Raw genomic sequence first — 16,003 nt, 5'->3', positions numbered from 1 at the left:
GATTTTGATCTGTTGCACACAGTTTATTTAACAATATGATATACAAGTAAGAAATACGTTTTTTTTCCAACCAGTTTATACAGTGATTCCATTCTTTCTTCCTTATATTTATAGTACTTTGCTTAATATTTTGCATGATTTACATAAAGGGGAAAAGTAGAGCCCCTGTTCAAGTTTGTGTGAGAGGGTCAAGAGCAGAATCCATTCTGTTTCCAACAAGCAGTCAACCAGCGATCGCCCATCCCCTCGCACTCAGCTCAGGGGCCCCTCTCTCCCTCTTTCTCTCTAGCTCTCTTTACATTTATATATCTGTATGACAAAATTAGGACAAAAAGCAACAATATTCTACATCTGCAAGACAGAACCTCTGGGTCCAGGCCAGTGAGATGTTGTAAATGTGTACATGTCCTCTTGGTGCTATATTGTCTGAGTGATGCATATGTTTCTGTGTGAGTCTGCATACATGTGTATGCACAGTTCCTATCAATACAAATAAACAGTTGTCCTCATACAAACTTCACAATGAGAAAAGGAGGAAACGCCTCCGAATGCATGTCTGAAAAAATAATACAACACTAGAGTACAATCGCAAGGAAGGATGAAAGACAGAGCAGAGAAACCCTGACCCAAACTCCCAGACAAATTATTTTACAATCTTAAAAACCAAAATGCTGCAAAGTTAGATAGGGTATAAAACAAAAGGTATGAATAATATAATGAAGTTTCGTAGTTTTCTTAAAAAGAAAGAAAAGGCATGAAACCAGACCGCCCTCCCCCAAAACCAAAACAAAACATTGACCACACAAAGGTCTTAACTGAACAAAAAATATATTCTTTGTGATTTATATTTCTTTTAAACAACAATTTTCAAATCCCTCTTAAAAGGAAGCAATCAGTCTTTTTTTTTTTTTTTTTTTTTAGGAAACATCAACATTCCCCATTCCTTGTCGACATAAATTTCTTTTTTCCCCCCACAACATTCATTTCTTCAAACTTTTTACAATGTCAGTACAAAATTTTTTTGAGGATATTAGAGAAAACCCAACAGAGCCACAAAAATAGAGGAACGGGGAGACTGTGGTGGGTGGAGTCTCCCGGTAAACGCTACAATCCCTCCACAAATTTCTCCAGCGTGTCTCCCGTTGTGTCTCCCACCATGCCTAAGTCACTGGGCAGCCCTCCGCGGTTGAGCGTATTGAGTTGCGGGAGCATGGCACTCTGCTCAGGTGTGCCCAGGTGCGCCTGGTCCAAGGAGCCGGGCAAGGGCGTTGTCAGACCAGGGTGTGGTGATCCTGTGTGCTGTGGCGAAGGCTGTGGCTGAACCTGCGGGGAAGGACTGGAATGTGGAGGTGGCTGCCGCGAAGGAGGTCTGGGCGACTGTACGGGGGCCGGCGAACACACCTGATTACTGAGTGCATTAGCCATGGGTTGGCCGGGGAGGTGCACGCCTTGTGGCTGGCCGGAAAGCAGGTGAGTTTGTGGGCTCATGGGACTCGGTTGCGCCGGCGAGCCCATTGGAGGCTTGAGGACGACCTGCTGCTGCTGCTGGAGTATGCGTTGGTGTAGAAGGTTGGATGTACTGTCCATTCCCATCCCGCCCTGCCCCATCTGGGTCATAGGAGGCAGCTGTCCCATGGGTCCACCGGTTGCCTGCATGGCCAACTGTTGTTGCTGCTGCTGCATGCGGAGTTGCGTGTAGTTGGTAGCAGTGCCTTGTGCCTGTGGGAACTGGCCATGTGCCTGCGGCATCACTCCCTGCTGCTGCTGCTGCTGTCGCAAAAGCTGACGGCGGTATAACTCCTGCAGCTGCGGGTTGTTGGCGTGCGCAGGGTTCATGAGCTGCCCCTGCACTCCAAGTGCTGCCATGCCCTGTGGAGCGGGCTGCTGCGCTTGCTGCTGCGGGGGCATGCCGGGTCGCGGCACCGCCTGCATTGCTGCCATGTTCTGCGCTGCATGCATGCCTTGTTGCGCTTGTTGCTGCTGGGGCTGGTTGGCGTGGTACTTGGCAGTCCTCTGTTTGATGAAGGCGGCCATGAGTTGCGGGTTCGATTTGAGGATGTTCAACACCTGCTGCTGTTGTTGGGGCGAGCTGGGTGACTTTAGGGTGAGAAGCAGGTCTTGCAAGGCAGTGGGGGCGATGGCTCCGGGTCTCTGGGGTGCTTGCGGTCGTGGGCCCTGCGTGGGCACCATCATGCGTGGCTGTACAGCTTGCTGGGGCATCGTGGGCCTCTGCATAGGCATGGTCTGCGGTGTGGCCTGTGGCGGAGCGACCTGCTGCTGAGCTGCTTGCATGCCTGGCTGAGGGCCTCCAGTCCACTGTCCTTGCGGGATTTGCGGCATGACCTGTTGCCCGCGTGGCCCAACATGCTGCATGGGCGGTTGCATCGGGCCTGGCATGCGTGGCTGCTGGTGGTTCATGGGAAGGCCATTCATGGTCATGCGATAATTCTGTTGGTGCTGAGCCTGCGCGACCATCTCTATGTGCCGTGCCATTTTGACTGCCATAGGTGGAGGCTGTTGCTGAGGAGGCTGTTGTACCGGTGGCTGCTGCTGCTGGGGAGGTTGCGGGAGCGGAGACTGCTGCTGGTGTAGCGGGGAAGCCTGTGGGCCTGATTTGCCCTGTGAAGCTTGAGGAGGGGGTTGTCCGTTGCGGGGAGCATTGGGATAAGCCGGGGACATGACACCCGCATTGGGGGTCGTTGGCTGGTTGGATAGCGGCTGTGGCGTTTGAGGGGTTTTGGGTTGCTGATGTGAGGTGGGCGTGCTGGGGGCTGTTGAAGCAGGCGGCGAGGGTAGGCTCTGAGGAATGGCTCGCCCCTGCATAGTAGCCATGCGTCTTCGCATCATCTGTGCCTGCTGGACCCTGTGCTGCAGCTGCTGCTGACGCAGTTTATGCTTGATGTTGAGGCAGAAGGGGACGGGGCACTTGTTCTCCTGACAGTGCTTGGCATGATAGCAGCAGAGCGCAATGAGCTGCTTGCACACTGGACAGCCACCGTTTGTCTTGCGTTTGCAGCCCTTGGTGTGCTGCACCACACGCTTCATCTTCTGGCAAGACGGCAGAGAGCAGTTGGCATTGCGGCACTGGCAGGCATGCACCAGAGACTGGATGCAACGCTGTATGCTTAGACGCCGACTCTCCTGTGGACTCTTGGAGGCCTCGCCGCTTTGACTGCTGTCGTCGTCCAGACCCAGACCCCACTTAACCATCTGGTGCTCATGGCCCTTAGTGTTGTAGCAACTAATGCACAAGTCAAAGTCCTGAGAAAAGATGAGGGTAGAGTGATTTAGCAAGGGATGACAGGAAGTCTCCTTATTAAAAGACAAATTGTTGTAGACAAAATGTGAAAGATGTGTTTAAGCGACTAGTAGAATAGTTGTTACTAAAAGATCCCACGACTTCCCATGTTTCATAATCTCAAAGGTTTACTTTTCTTATGCACAAACCCCAAAACACACCCACATCCACTACTGATCATAAAGGATAGCTGTCAAGTGTTACAGGAGCCTTTGGATCTTACCTCGCAGACAGTACAGTGCCAGCGTGTCTCGACATGGTGTTTACATTCGTTGCAAGTGTAGACAAAGCGGTCCTGGCCCTGGTTGTGCAATTCCACCAGCATGCACATGGTGCTCCATTTGCAGCGCCGCAAAGAGCTGAACTCCCAGTGCTTATCCCGTGCTAACGTCAAGAAGGCATCCCTTCCGTCCATCAGGTCGCAGGTCAAAAGGGGATCGGGGTCAACAATGGGTAGTAATGAGTTGACCATGGGCCCAGAGTGCAGATGGATTATAAAAAACACCTGGGAAAACATTTAGGACCAGGTAAGAGGTTTCTCAAGATTTTCACAGAGAAAAACAAAATCTGACATGCAAAACTGTAAAACTTTCAAGTTAAGCAATGTACATGACTCATGCAATGCATTTTAAGAGCAATTTTATGATCAGATGAACATATAGTAGACCTCTTTGTGCTTCTCCAGTGTGGCATAGAGTTTCTGAGAAAGATCACTGGCCACATTCGGCATCCCAGGTTTCTTTTTACTAGCTCGGCTCATGCTGCTTTTATTCTTATTTGTTTTCTTGTTGTTCTTCTTCTTTGCATTCTTACTATCCCCTGGTGTGCCCTGTTGGAAAAAATAAAAATCTATAAAAGGTGTCTGGAGTTTGTAAAAGATGTAAATTAATCTACAGAATATCAAATAAAATGAACCCTTTGCAGAGTACCCTAAAATGTTCACCTCTGGCGTTTCACAAGCTGCCGTGTTTTCTTCTTTTTTCCTCTCCTCTTCCTCCTGTTCCAACTCCTTGATGCTCTCCTCCAACACATTAGGCCAAAAATCACCCTCAAAATATGGAAGCTCGTTTGCACTCGTCAAACGGTCCTCAGTTGCTTGCTTAAATATGTCCTATTAAACACAAACACATTGTATTTATACCATATAACTGTGCACTTGATAGCATACACACAATCAAAGCAAAGTTAAGATCACATGGTCCCTGCTATACCTTGTAGTCATGCAGTATCCGCTCAGCAAATGCCTTGTCCAGCATTTTGCGGTACCAGTCCTGCAGGCGCTTGGGTTTTGGGATTTTCTGGTCGGCAGGGTGACAGTGGAAGATATAGTCATCCCCTTCACTAGGTGGACACGCCCAGATGTGTGCCGTAACATATCTGCGGTGGAAATGTTCAAAGTTCAGGGCATGAAAGGGAACTGTATTTGTCGGCCTCAAGGAAGATTTGTTTGGTGAAACCTACCCGAGCTTCTTGACATATTCCAAATAGCCGATGAGGATTTCGTGATAGACTGCTGTTCTCAGCATGCGAGGTCTGAAGAAGTGAATACTATCGAGGTACGATATGTATACCCGTCTAGGTAGGTACAAAAAAACCAAAGGAACTTTTACCTTCTTTGCATGCTGAGTATTACATGCATTGGCATATATGTCTGTTGTTTCTCTAAAGGACTCCAGTAAGAGTTTACCTGGTGTTAGGGAAAGGGCTTTCAGAGCCGTACTCTTGCACGTGCATGCCGAAAAAACACACGTCTACTCCGTCAATCTCCTCAAAGGCGAAAAGTGCTTTGGTTCTGTAGGGGAAGCTCTCGGGCATCTCTCCTGTGTCTACAAACCTGAAATGAAGCAGGGGATTAACTCACCTTCACCTGTTCAAAGAACAAACACTAGCACACCATTACATTACCATCAATGTTTTGTTTGATGAATCAATAGTGAAATGGATGAAACTCTGATCAGGAAAATGATCAGTTGATTTATTGGTTCTGCATCCAAACTTGCCCTCTGAAGGGTTCTCTGAAGATTTAGCTTACTGAAAAATAAAAGGTAAGCATGGAGGTTAAATTTACCTGGCCTTCATGCCAGGTTTGACCTCCACCGTTTTGTCTGAACTGGCTACGACTCGCACGAACACCTCTCCAGCTTCCGGATGGTTCTGTCTCTTCAAGTACTTGTTCACCCGCTCCTCTATGTACGCGCCTAACCGTGTCCCCTGCAACCCTGGATTGAAGACAACAGCATTAAACACTTGTAAAGGTACTGTTTTTAATGAAACCTGATATCTTCATTGAAAGCTGAGAGATTTCACCGCAAACAATTGTGAATCGAAGATAGCACTTTTGAGATCTATGCATATGTGATGATCAATGTTTGTATGTGAATAAAAGCCTGAACTACATCTGCTCATCATATAAAGTGATCATGTCTCTTTAGAACACTTGGATTGAAACACTCAAATCACATGGATAACATCTACGGTGCCTTTAGGAGCTTTTTTGGTTGCATGGATTTAAGTAGCTGGGTTTCCATCCAAAGTTGCAAATCTGCCAAACTGGAAGATCGCATAAAACATTACCCCACATAAACATTTGGTCATGCCCAACATTTTTCTAATTTACAACAGATCTCTATCTTTAAGCTCTTTCAAGCCACAAGCTTTTGAAATCTTGATGTCAAAATACAGCTTTTTCAAAAAAAAAAACAACAACAACACTGGCGTCTAAAGGGTTAAGGGACGTTACGAATGTTGGTGTTTCTACCACTAGCTTCCGATGCAATACTGCAAAATGCACATAATAATGGGGTGATGGAAACAGCTAATGAAGGGACAGAAATCTCCCAGGATTCATTACAAATACCTTAAATTGTGTTTCAAAGATGAACAGAAGTCCTACAGGTTTGGAATGACTTGAGAAAGAGTAAATAACCATCCATTTAACATTAATGCATCACAAGAACAATCCTATTACTCACTTTTTGCCGAAAACTTGTTCTCTTTTTTCGTCTTCCCATTCTTTTTCAAACAGTTATCGCAGATGAAACTGCAGAGAGAAGCACTCATTAGCGTTGACTTCCCGCATCGCATCCAGAATCGATATCAGAGAGGTGTTTTCAAACTCACCCAGAAGGCCAGATAACCTCATAATGCAGGACACAGATCTGATGCATCTTCCTCCCACAGTCTTTACATTCAACAAACCTGAGGGGAGGAGAATTGATTAATGGGGGATACAGCCGTTTCTTGCGCTTTGAATTCTGGCAGCTTTTATTTTAGCAAGTGTCTGAATGCGTAGTCACTAATTGCAAGAGCAGGTAGTTAACATGAAATACATCATTCAGCTTCTTTTCCTCCAGTTCTTACACATTTGCAAGCAGGCCAATGCAATTGCGCCTTTGAAGGAGGTGTGAATTTGGACGACTTCTGAATAATACTGATGCTTGTAGACTAGTGCTGTGTTCGTGTGGTGGGTGTGTCTCTATGCCTTATGTTGTTGACAGCAGGAGGCGCCAGTGAGCAGAGGCCATGTGGTGAAACGAGTCCAGAACGGACAAATGTACAAGCCAATACTAGCCAACATAGCCCTAATATTAAAGCATGTGCTATTTGATTGCCTCGTGGAATTCTGGGAAATTAAGTGGAGCGTTTACTTACGGCTCAGGATCTAACGTGTCATTCTTCTTCCTTTCAAACTGGTCTTTAGAGATCATGCTGCATACAAAGAAGATCCACAATCAGGTTTGTTGAACACTTAAAACATTAAAAAACGATTCAGTTTATCATGGAATGGAGAAAAGGAATCATTCAGAATGATTTTGAACTGAAGTGATGAAATCTCCACAACCGAGCTTGAATCTAACCGCAAAAAGGTGAGCAATCACTCACGTCTGGGGCTGAGCTGGATCATCTCCTAGCGTCACACTGTCTCCTTGAATCTCATTGAAGCACTTCTCGCAGAAATGATACCTGTATACACACAACCAGCTGAGTCATGAAGCACTTCAAGAAATATGTAGAGGCACACATATGCATATTTATTAATCCAAATAGAATATCAAATCTCTCTGATGATTATAAAGTCATTTGACGCTGTAGAATATCACACTGTGAATGGCTTCCTTGTGTTCAACAATAAAGTAATAGTTCAATCGAAGTGAAAAATTTGCTGAATATTTACCTACAATTTACTCACCTTCAGGTCATTCAAGACGTATAGGAGTTCGTTTCTTTATTGAAATAGATTTGGATAAATTTAGCATTACACTTGCTCACCAATGGATCCTTCTGCAGTGAATGGGTGTCGTTAGAATCCAAACAGCTGATAAAAAAATATCACAATAATCCACACCACTCCAGTCTATCAACTAAGGTCTCATAAAACACATAAAACATTTGTAACAAATCCACCAAGGTGTTTTAACTTTAAACCAGTCAATAATCCACAATAATGCTTTCTTCAGTGAAAAAGTCCATCCGCCGTTGTCTATCGCATCAACATATTTATTTAAAAAAGTTTTGGACTGTTTTTATTTTTCTTGTAAATCGTGCTTGATATGTGCATATTTCTCTCCTGATTCAGTCAAAACATCTTTTTCACAGAATATTATGAATAGAGGACTCTTTAATTTAGCAGGAAATGATGGTTTGAAGTTTAAAAAGCCTTAATTATGGACTTATTTCTTATAAACGCATCTTTTTACTTCACACTGGAGTGGTGTGGATTACTTGTGCATTATTGTGATATTTTTATCGTCTGTTTAGACTCTTATTCTGGACGCACCCATTCACTGCAGAGGATCCTTTGGTGAGCAAGTGATTTAATGCTTCATTTCTCCAAATGTGATGAAGAACCAAACTCAACATCTTAAATGGCCTGAGGGTGAGTAAATGTTCAGTAAATTTTAATTCATGGGTGAACTAGTCCTTTAAAACAAACATGTACTAAGATAATGGAGAAGAAAGGAGAAATCTAGCAAAAGGCTTGCAAAAACGGAGACAGGATTCACAGTGTCAGCAGAGGACGTGAGTGTGAGTGTATAAGAGAAAGCGACTGCCTGCAGGGACGTGCTCTGTGCTGCAGGGGGCGCAAAGGAGCCTGTTATGAGTAACCAGGCAAATTGCAGCAAAAAAAAAAATATATAACATGTGCCAGTGCAAATATTACAACTGCCAATAAATTAGGACTGGCTGGAGAATTAAAGCAGTGTAACCGTGAAGAAAGAGAAAGGGGGAGGGGTTGTGATCAAGCAGTCTTGTGCTTGGAAAATACATATGAAGAGGCCTGAGAGCTAACTATGCTAGTGTACCCATAATGTTTAATGTCAACGTCTGATTTGCCCAATGTGTGTCAAAACCACACATGGCTGAACTAACCACACCACATGACAGAGAGCACTAGAGAGACTCTTTAACGTTTTCTTAGGCCAGGGGTTGTCAAATCTACATTCAAATGTCCGAATCTGAATTTTCATCAGTGTCAAAGGTCCGGACCAGAACAATTTGATATCACAAAACTTGTTTTTAATAAATGTACATAACATGCATGACAAATAAACATAGATTTTTTGAAAAATCAATTCAAAAATCAAATTTTTGAATGCCTCAAAATACATTTATAATAAGTGCAAGAATGGCAAACAGTTAATTTAAGGGTCAGCAATAGAGGTCGACAGATAAGGGTTTTTCTCAGGAATGCCGATATTTAGAAATCAGGGCAGCTGAAGGCCAATATATGATGCAGATTCTTTTAGCCCGATATTTTTTTTGTTTAGTTTTTCCCCTTTATCTTATAAAAGAGAGATTGAGTAAATGATAATTGCATGGTACATGATAATGATAGTTAGTAGTAGTAGCCTAATTCATTGTAATACAACTTAAGCACAGTCTCAAAACAGTTCTGAAGCATGCTTTTTGTGAATGTTTGCTGACAGACATCAGTGTTTCTCACAGACTGCAAATGCAAATTCATTCTCTGCCAGCAGGAGGCGCTGCTGGAGCAGGATATATAGCGGCTCTCCCGGTAACGGCTGTAATCAAATAAGCTCTGCTTTAGCAGGCATTACAGAAAAGACAAAATGAAGATCTTTTTAAAGATATATTCACATAAAAACACCCACGCTGCATTTTAATTTTGAAATGTGCGGTGCTCAGTTTATTCAACGAAGTCTAAGCCTTTTGGAAAATCTATTTGTGGCGGTCAGTTTTGATATTGTGACGAGCCGACAAAAATAACTCAATGTATGGGAAACACTGGACACTGCTAGAAGTCAAATGGCCATAATCTAAGTGATAACAAAAATAAACAATAATATGAATAATAATAATAATAATTACTCATATTAGTGTGAAATGTCGTCCGATTATGTCAAACGCTATATGCACACTGGATGTCTTGACAACAAATGTCATGAAGGAAAAGTTTCAATATCTCGCCTTCGCTTTCATTTCGGACCATCTCCAAAAAGAAATAAATAACGTGTTTGTCAAAGTAGGAAATATAATTCGTGCTCTTGAACTATGAATTGGAGGCGGGCCTGGATCTGGATCTCCCTCACCTGTTCTGATAACTGTAATAAGTGCCGTCTCGGGGTATTGTACACAGCTGCTTGCCGTAACAGCACAGCGTCTGAGGAGAAAACTCGTACTGTGGGAGGAAAGAAGAGTGTTCAGACACATGAGCAGAAAAGTCTATTTATGTCGAGCGTTTGTGTGCAGACGACTGGTAATTGACTAGTTTTTAATTGTATTTTGAAAGACAATAACTTTATTTAGCATGCACTGTTGGCACAATACACTACTTTTGAATTCATTATTGAATTTTGTGCATAATGCAATTAATCCTAGAAAATCTTGTGATTAATTGCGATTTTAAAAACATTTAATCAATGCCCAGCACTAATATATATGCATGCATTTATTTGCATATTATATATATATATATATATCATTGTACAACCATTTATTATATAATGCTATTTTTATGTATTCTCTATTATTATTATAATTACTATACTAATTACTTATTTTTGAGTGCTATTATTGTATAACCTTTTATTATATAACAATACATTTATTTGCACACTATTATGTACGTTATTTTGGAAATATACAACCTATTAATAGTACAACTATTTATTCGACAATGATATATTTAATATACACTTATTTTCACATTATTATTATTATTAGTAGTAGTGGCGTTGTTGTGTAAATTGTGGTCAAGTAAATAAACAATATATATTAATATACACTTATTATGTATATTATTATTATTACTACTTTATAGTGACATTATTGTAAAACATTTTTTTGCATAAGAATATAAAGAATATACATTTATTTGCAAATTATTATTATTATTATTATTTGTGGAGATATTATTGTACAACCATTATATAATTATTATTGAAAGCTAAGTGGAGTGATGACCTGTACTGAAAGTCAGTTCCTCTCACCTTCCTCCCGCAGCAGTAGCCGAGGCTCTGCATGACGGGGTCGATCTCCTGCTCGAACACCTCGGCCAGTTTGGAGCAGTACTTGTACACGCGCGACGTCTTCCTGTTGTACAACCAGGCGTTGTTGAACATCAACCACATGTCATCCACGTACTGCCACGGCTCCTGATACTGACCCGTGTCCAGCTTGCGCTTGATAGTGGACAGGTCTATGGGGTTCTTCACGATGTCGAAGTAGTCCTGAAGGTAGAAGAAGAATCACCTTCAGTCAACTTCAGTCAAACGTGTACTCACACAGTTTCACATTTCTAAAGATGATTCAGTGACGATATAGGCATTTGAGACTCACAGGGATGCCAAGAAGCATGGGGTCCACTGGCTGCCGGAAGGGAAGAGACTCCGGATCCTGTCTGTACAGAGACTCCAGGGTGGGCATCAATGCCTGCCGCAACTCTTCAGGCTTAAAGACTGAGGCGACCGCGAGCAGGAGACAAAAGATAAATGAAAGCAACAGAAATAAAAAGACCTAACAGAAAATAAATATCAGTTCATACTTTTCCTGCGAGACTGGGGCGGTGAAGAGGATGTTGTGCCGTTTGTCTGGCTTTCATCTTCCTCTTTGGTCTCCGTCTTCAAGTCTGTCTTCTTGTCCTCGGTCTCCATTGGCTCCTGCTTAGCCTCAAACCCCTCCTGCTCCTCCTTTTTGACCAATAGGGAGCCTGTGCTGTCCTCCATCTGACAAAGGCAGAACAAGCATGAAAATTTGACAATGAAAGAAAAATCTGGGTTGGTAAGATTTCTGATGTATATAAATACAGTAAAAACAATAATACTGTGAAACTGAATTAATAAAGTAAGCGTTTCCTATTCTTATATAATTTAGTAAGTGCTGTCAAAAGATTGATCACATCCAAAATACAAGTTTACATAATATGTGTGTGTACTGTGTATATTTATTATGTGTATATATATATATATATAAAAATACACACATGCATTGTTTATATATTAAATATATTTATATATAAATTATATGAACGAATGTACACCTACATTTTTCAAAATATAATGTATAATATACACAGTACACACACATATATAACAAAAACTGTTATTTTGGATGTGATTAATCATTTAACAGCACTAAATTTCATATGTAATTAATTTCTGTGATGCAAAGCATCATTACTCCAGTCTTCAGTGTCACATGATCCTTCAGAAATCATTCTAATCTGCTGATTTGATATTGTTGAAAACATGCACAACACACCTCCATCTTGGGCTCTGTTTTGATGCCGATGTCGTATTCTTGCTCTTCTGTTTTAGTGTCACTGGGCGGTGCGTCAGGCACGGCATGCTGGGAGTGTAGCTCGGCACTGGCTGCTGAGGCTGGGGTGGGCACACGATTGTCACCGCTCTGAAAGACAAAGTATCAGATTTATTACCTTTATTTAAATTTTGTCTTAAAGCTGAGCAATTATGGTGTCATTTTTTGGAAAGATGTCGTCTTTGGTGTCTGGGTCTCAACATATATCGTTTAGGGCCAAAATCAGGCCGCAGTTCATTTATTCATCCTAGTATGCATGGCAATTTGACTAGGAATGACTATGAACACTCTTCTGATAAAATAATAATAATTAAACAAATATTTGTGTTTTCCATGTTAGTTTATGCTTAGTGTAGAACCGTGATATTTAGCTTTGCAACATGTTATCAATGGTGAAGAGCCTCTTTGTGTGTTTATTTAATTGCTTACTAAATATATAATATATAACAGTATTTAGTTATAATATTTAATATAACTTTTTATTTATTATTGTTATTAGTAGTAGTAATAATAATAATAATTATTATTATTATTATTACTATTATTATTAGGTTATTATTAGGTTAGGGACATTTTAATTATTTAATACTATTGTTTAGTAGTAGTAGCAGTAGTAGTAATAATAATAATAATAATAATAGTTAGTTATTATTATGTTAGGATTATTTTATAGACATATTGGTGTGTATTAACAATATTTTGTATAAACTATGCCACAAACCAGGACTCTCCAAAAGCAATATATTTATTTTTATTTTAAGGTGAAATATCACAAAAGTAAAATTACTTATTTAATATTTTTATTTTATAATAAATAAAAAAATAAAATACTAATAAATATAACTTTGTTTATTATTATTATTATTATCATTATGAGTAGTAGTAATATTATCAGGTTATGGTTATTTTATAGTCATACTAGAATACAATCCCAATATTTTTGTCCAAACTTTTATTTTACAGTGATTTTTTTTAATACAGTAGCAGCAGCAGCAGCAACATCAACATTATTATTATTATTATTACTACTTTTATTATTACTTACTATTATTATTACTATTATTCTCATTATTATTAAAAATAATTATAAATACAAAACAAAAACAAAACAGCAAACCTTCTTAAAAGGGCAATTACATTTTTTTTATAGAAAAAAATATATATATATTTCCCTAAAAGTGCAATAGCAGTCAGGATGCTGCCTGTGAGGGAAGCTCACTATGTTTTGGATCTGCGGGTCTCACCGGTGTTCCTGGGTGCTGCTGGGCAGGGAGGGCCAGCTCCGTCTGGGGCTGCATGTGAGGCGGGGTGCCCTGAGCAGGGGCGGGTGTGGAGGCCTGACTGGGCTGCAGTGCTGCTGGCAGGTTAGTGGTGCTGGCGATGGCGTTGGGAGGCGGTGTGGCGCGGAGTGGAGCCTGGAGGGGTGCGGGACAGCCGAGCTGGCGGCCCAAGGGACCAAGTGCATTCAGGGAGAGGTTAGCGTTCGGCTGCTGCTGGGGGAGGAGAGATCACACTCAAGTTTAGAGGGGACATCGTCAGGCGGAATAACATCACTTAGGACGTGAGTGCATGTGTGCACCTGTGAAACGGCCGCCTGGGTGTTGGGCTGGCCCATGTTGACGTTCATGGCATTGGTGTTGGCGGGGAACTGCGCTTGAGCCATGAACTGCGTCTGGTTGGCCGTCTGTGCCACCATGTTCCCGCCGTGAGCTCCCAGCATGCTTTGCGTGGGGGGCATTCGCGTGGGAGACATATTCATCTGCGAAAAAATGAAGAGAACGATACAATGAGATGCGTGTCCGGAGAGCAGAAACGAAAAGTGTCCAGACTTGGACACTGACCGTCGGGACTTGGTTCATGTTGATCTGTTGATGGTTTATCGGAGAGGCGGCACGGGTTGTCATGGGAGCCTGAGACATCGGGACATTGGGCATCGTGCCGAACGGATTCAACCCTGTTAGAAAAACGACACAAAAGATTGGAAACGCAGAGATTTTTGTTTAGAGTTTAGAAAACAAACGCATCTCCAACAGTGATAGGCTACAAGTGGGACTGAAGTACCTTGAGACACCTGCATGCGATTGATGATCTGATTTGGCACATTGGGCATCGGCACAGGTCCGTCTGAAAATAGGGAAGAGACGGAATGAGATCGGAAATTTTGTGCGTTCAGCTTTGTTGATTTAACACGTTACTTTGGTGTGATTAGTTAGAATTAAAATGTTTTAAAGAGACTTTCAAACAACATAAAATGTTTTTGAACCACATCCCCTTCCCTGCCTTTAATGCCCATTAAATCTCATAGCATTATGTATGCAATTCTAATTGCAGCATAAATGCATTCATGCCACCTTTGAACAGTCTGTGTAAATATACCAAAATGCCACTTCAGCTTCTGAAAACATTTTTTTGGGGACACTGTAGCCTTAAAAGTGAAGCTGTAAAGTAGGGCTGCACGATATTGGGAAAAAATGACATTGCGATATTTTATTTTTCTGCAATATATATTGCGATATTTTTTCTTACAAACAAAAATGGGGTGAGCACACTTACACTCACTCTCTCTCTCGCGCGCGCGCGCGCTCTCTCTGTCTCTCACTCTCTCTCTCTCTGTCTCTGTCTCTCTCGCGCGCGCTCTCTCTCTCTCTCTGTCTCTCTCGCGCGCGCGCGCTCTCTCTCTCTCTGTCTCTCTCGCGCGCGCGCGCTCTCTCTCTCTCTCTCTCTGTCTCTCTCGCGCGCGCTCTTTCTCTCTCTCTCGCGCGCGCTCCCTCTCTCTTTCTCTCTCGCGCGCACTCTTTCTCTCTCTCTCTCTCTCTCTCGCGCGCGCTCTTTCTCTCTCTCTCTCTCGCGCGCGCTCTCTCTCTCTCGCTCGCTCGCTCTCGCTCGCTCGCTCGCTCTCTCTCTCTCTCTCTCTGTCTGTCTGTCTGTCTGTCTGTCTGTCTGTCTGTCTGTCTGTCTCTCTCTGTCTCTCTCGCGCGCTCTCTCTCTCTCTCTCTCTGTGTCTCTCTCGCGCGCTCTCTCTCTCTGTCTGTCTGTCTCTCTCGCGCTCTCTCTCTCTCTCTCTCTCTCTGTGTCTCTCGCGCTCCCTCTCTCTCTGCCCTGTTAAACTTGCATGTGGTTTTCAGTCCTGTCAATTATAAACTTTCACTCTATGATGGTTAAACTGTGCAATTAATCCGCGAATCACATTCGTCAAGGGCAGGGGAGCAGCTGGCCCGTACAGTTAATGAATAACGGATCAACTATGACAGCCTACATCGCACATCCTACGATGTGACTATCGTGGATTCGTACATTGCGATATCGATGCTTAAACGACACATCGTGCAGCCCTACTGTAAAGGCTTAAAAATAGATGTGCCATTAATTTGATAAATGCATTGGCATATCAAGTAATCAGATCAAAGTTCAAATTGCTTGGGAGTCGTAGTTTTAAAGTGACTTACTCTGTGGCTGAGGTCCCATGACATTAGGCTGGTTGAGGGCCGGTGGCTGCTGTCCTGCTGCAGTCATGGGCGTCTGGTTAATAATCTGCTTCTGTAACCGGGACCTTCTCTTCTCCTCCAGCTCTTTCTGGATCTTATAGATCTTCTCTGCCAGAAAGTGATAGTACTCGTCCTATACAGCACACACAGACAACAGTGTTAAAATCAACGTAATCGACACTGAAGAATTGGACTTTATTGGCCTTTAGAATGAGGTGTAACCCTGACAGAGGGGCTGTGCTCACCCTGCTATTAGCCGACTCGTACATATCCCCTTCCACTTTTCGTGCATATGCCACCAGGTTCTCCATGCGACGGTCCTTCAGGGCGGCAGGGTCAGGCGTAGGGAAGATGGCCTGCACCCTAAACAAACACACAAAGAGCAAAGCCCGTTCACTCAAAACAATTATTTGTTTTAACGATGATAAGAATCAGAAATGTT

At 42.5% G+C, this 16,003-nt stretch overlaps 1 protein-coding gene across 1 annotated transcript in view; it reads right to left on the bottom strand.

Moving 5' to 3' along the window:
* Nucleotides 1-2: 2 nt before the first annotated feature.
* crebbpa (CREB binding protein a) overlaps nt 3-16,003 on the bottom strand; it is a 49,605-nt gene continuing 33,604 nt past the window's right edge. Inside the window, exons 9-31 of the mRNA XM_059569701.1 lie at nt 15,807-15,924; nt 15,523-15,694; nt 14,138-14,200; nt 13,918-14,030; nt 13,656-13,835; nt 13,321-13,566; nt 12,020-12,166; nt 11,304-11,484; nt 11,099-11,217; nt 10,750-10,989; nt 9,850-9,938; nt 7,181-7,261; nt 6,950-7,006; nt 6,419-6,496; nt 6,271-6,338; nt 5,367-5,517; nt 4,986-5,132; nt 4,760-4,873; nt 4,510-4,675; nt 4,242-4,409; nt 3,966-4,127; nt 3,522-3,803; nt 3-3,261 (exon numbers count right to left, since the gene is read on the bottom strand). Of these exons, the coding sequence (XP_059425684.1) occupies nt 1,105-3,261; nt 3,522-3,803; nt 3,966-4,127; nt 4,242-4,409; nt 4,510-4,675; nt 4,760-4,873; nt 4,986-5,132; nt 5,367-5,517; nt 6,271-6,338; nt 6,419-6,496; nt 6,950-7,006; nt 7,181-7,261; nt 9,850-9,938; nt 10,750-10,989; nt 11,099-11,217; nt 11,304-11,484; nt 12,020-12,166; nt 13,321-13,566; nt 13,656-13,835; nt 13,918-14,030; nt 14,138-14,200; nt 15,523-15,694; nt 15,807-15,924 (5,299 nt within the window). The 3' untranslated portion in view covers nt 3-1,104. The remainder of the gene's footprint in view (nt 3,262-3,521; nt 3,804-3,965; nt 4,128-4,241; nt 4,410-4,509; nt 4,676-4,759; nt 4,874-4,985; nt 5,133-5,366; nt 5,518-6,270; nt 6,339-6,418; nt 6,497-6,949; nt 7,007-7,180; nt 7,262-9,849; nt 9,939-10,749; nt 10,990-11,098; nt 11,218-11,303; nt 11,485-12,019; nt 12,167-13,320; nt 13,567-13,655; nt 13,836-13,917; nt 14,031-14,137; nt 14,201-15,522; nt 15,695-15,806; nt 15,925-16,003) is intronic.

This window comes from Carassius carassius, chromosome 16, assembly GCF_963082965.1.
Source record: "Carassius carassius chromosome 16, fCarCar2.1, whole genome shotgun sequence".
Lineage (NCBI taxonomy): Eukaryota > Metazoa > Chordata > Actinopteri > Cypriniformes > Cyprinidae > Carassius > Carassius carassius.
The sequence above is the reverse complement of the archived record's forward strand: the minus strand, read 5'-3'. Positions and strand labels throughout refer to the sequence as shown.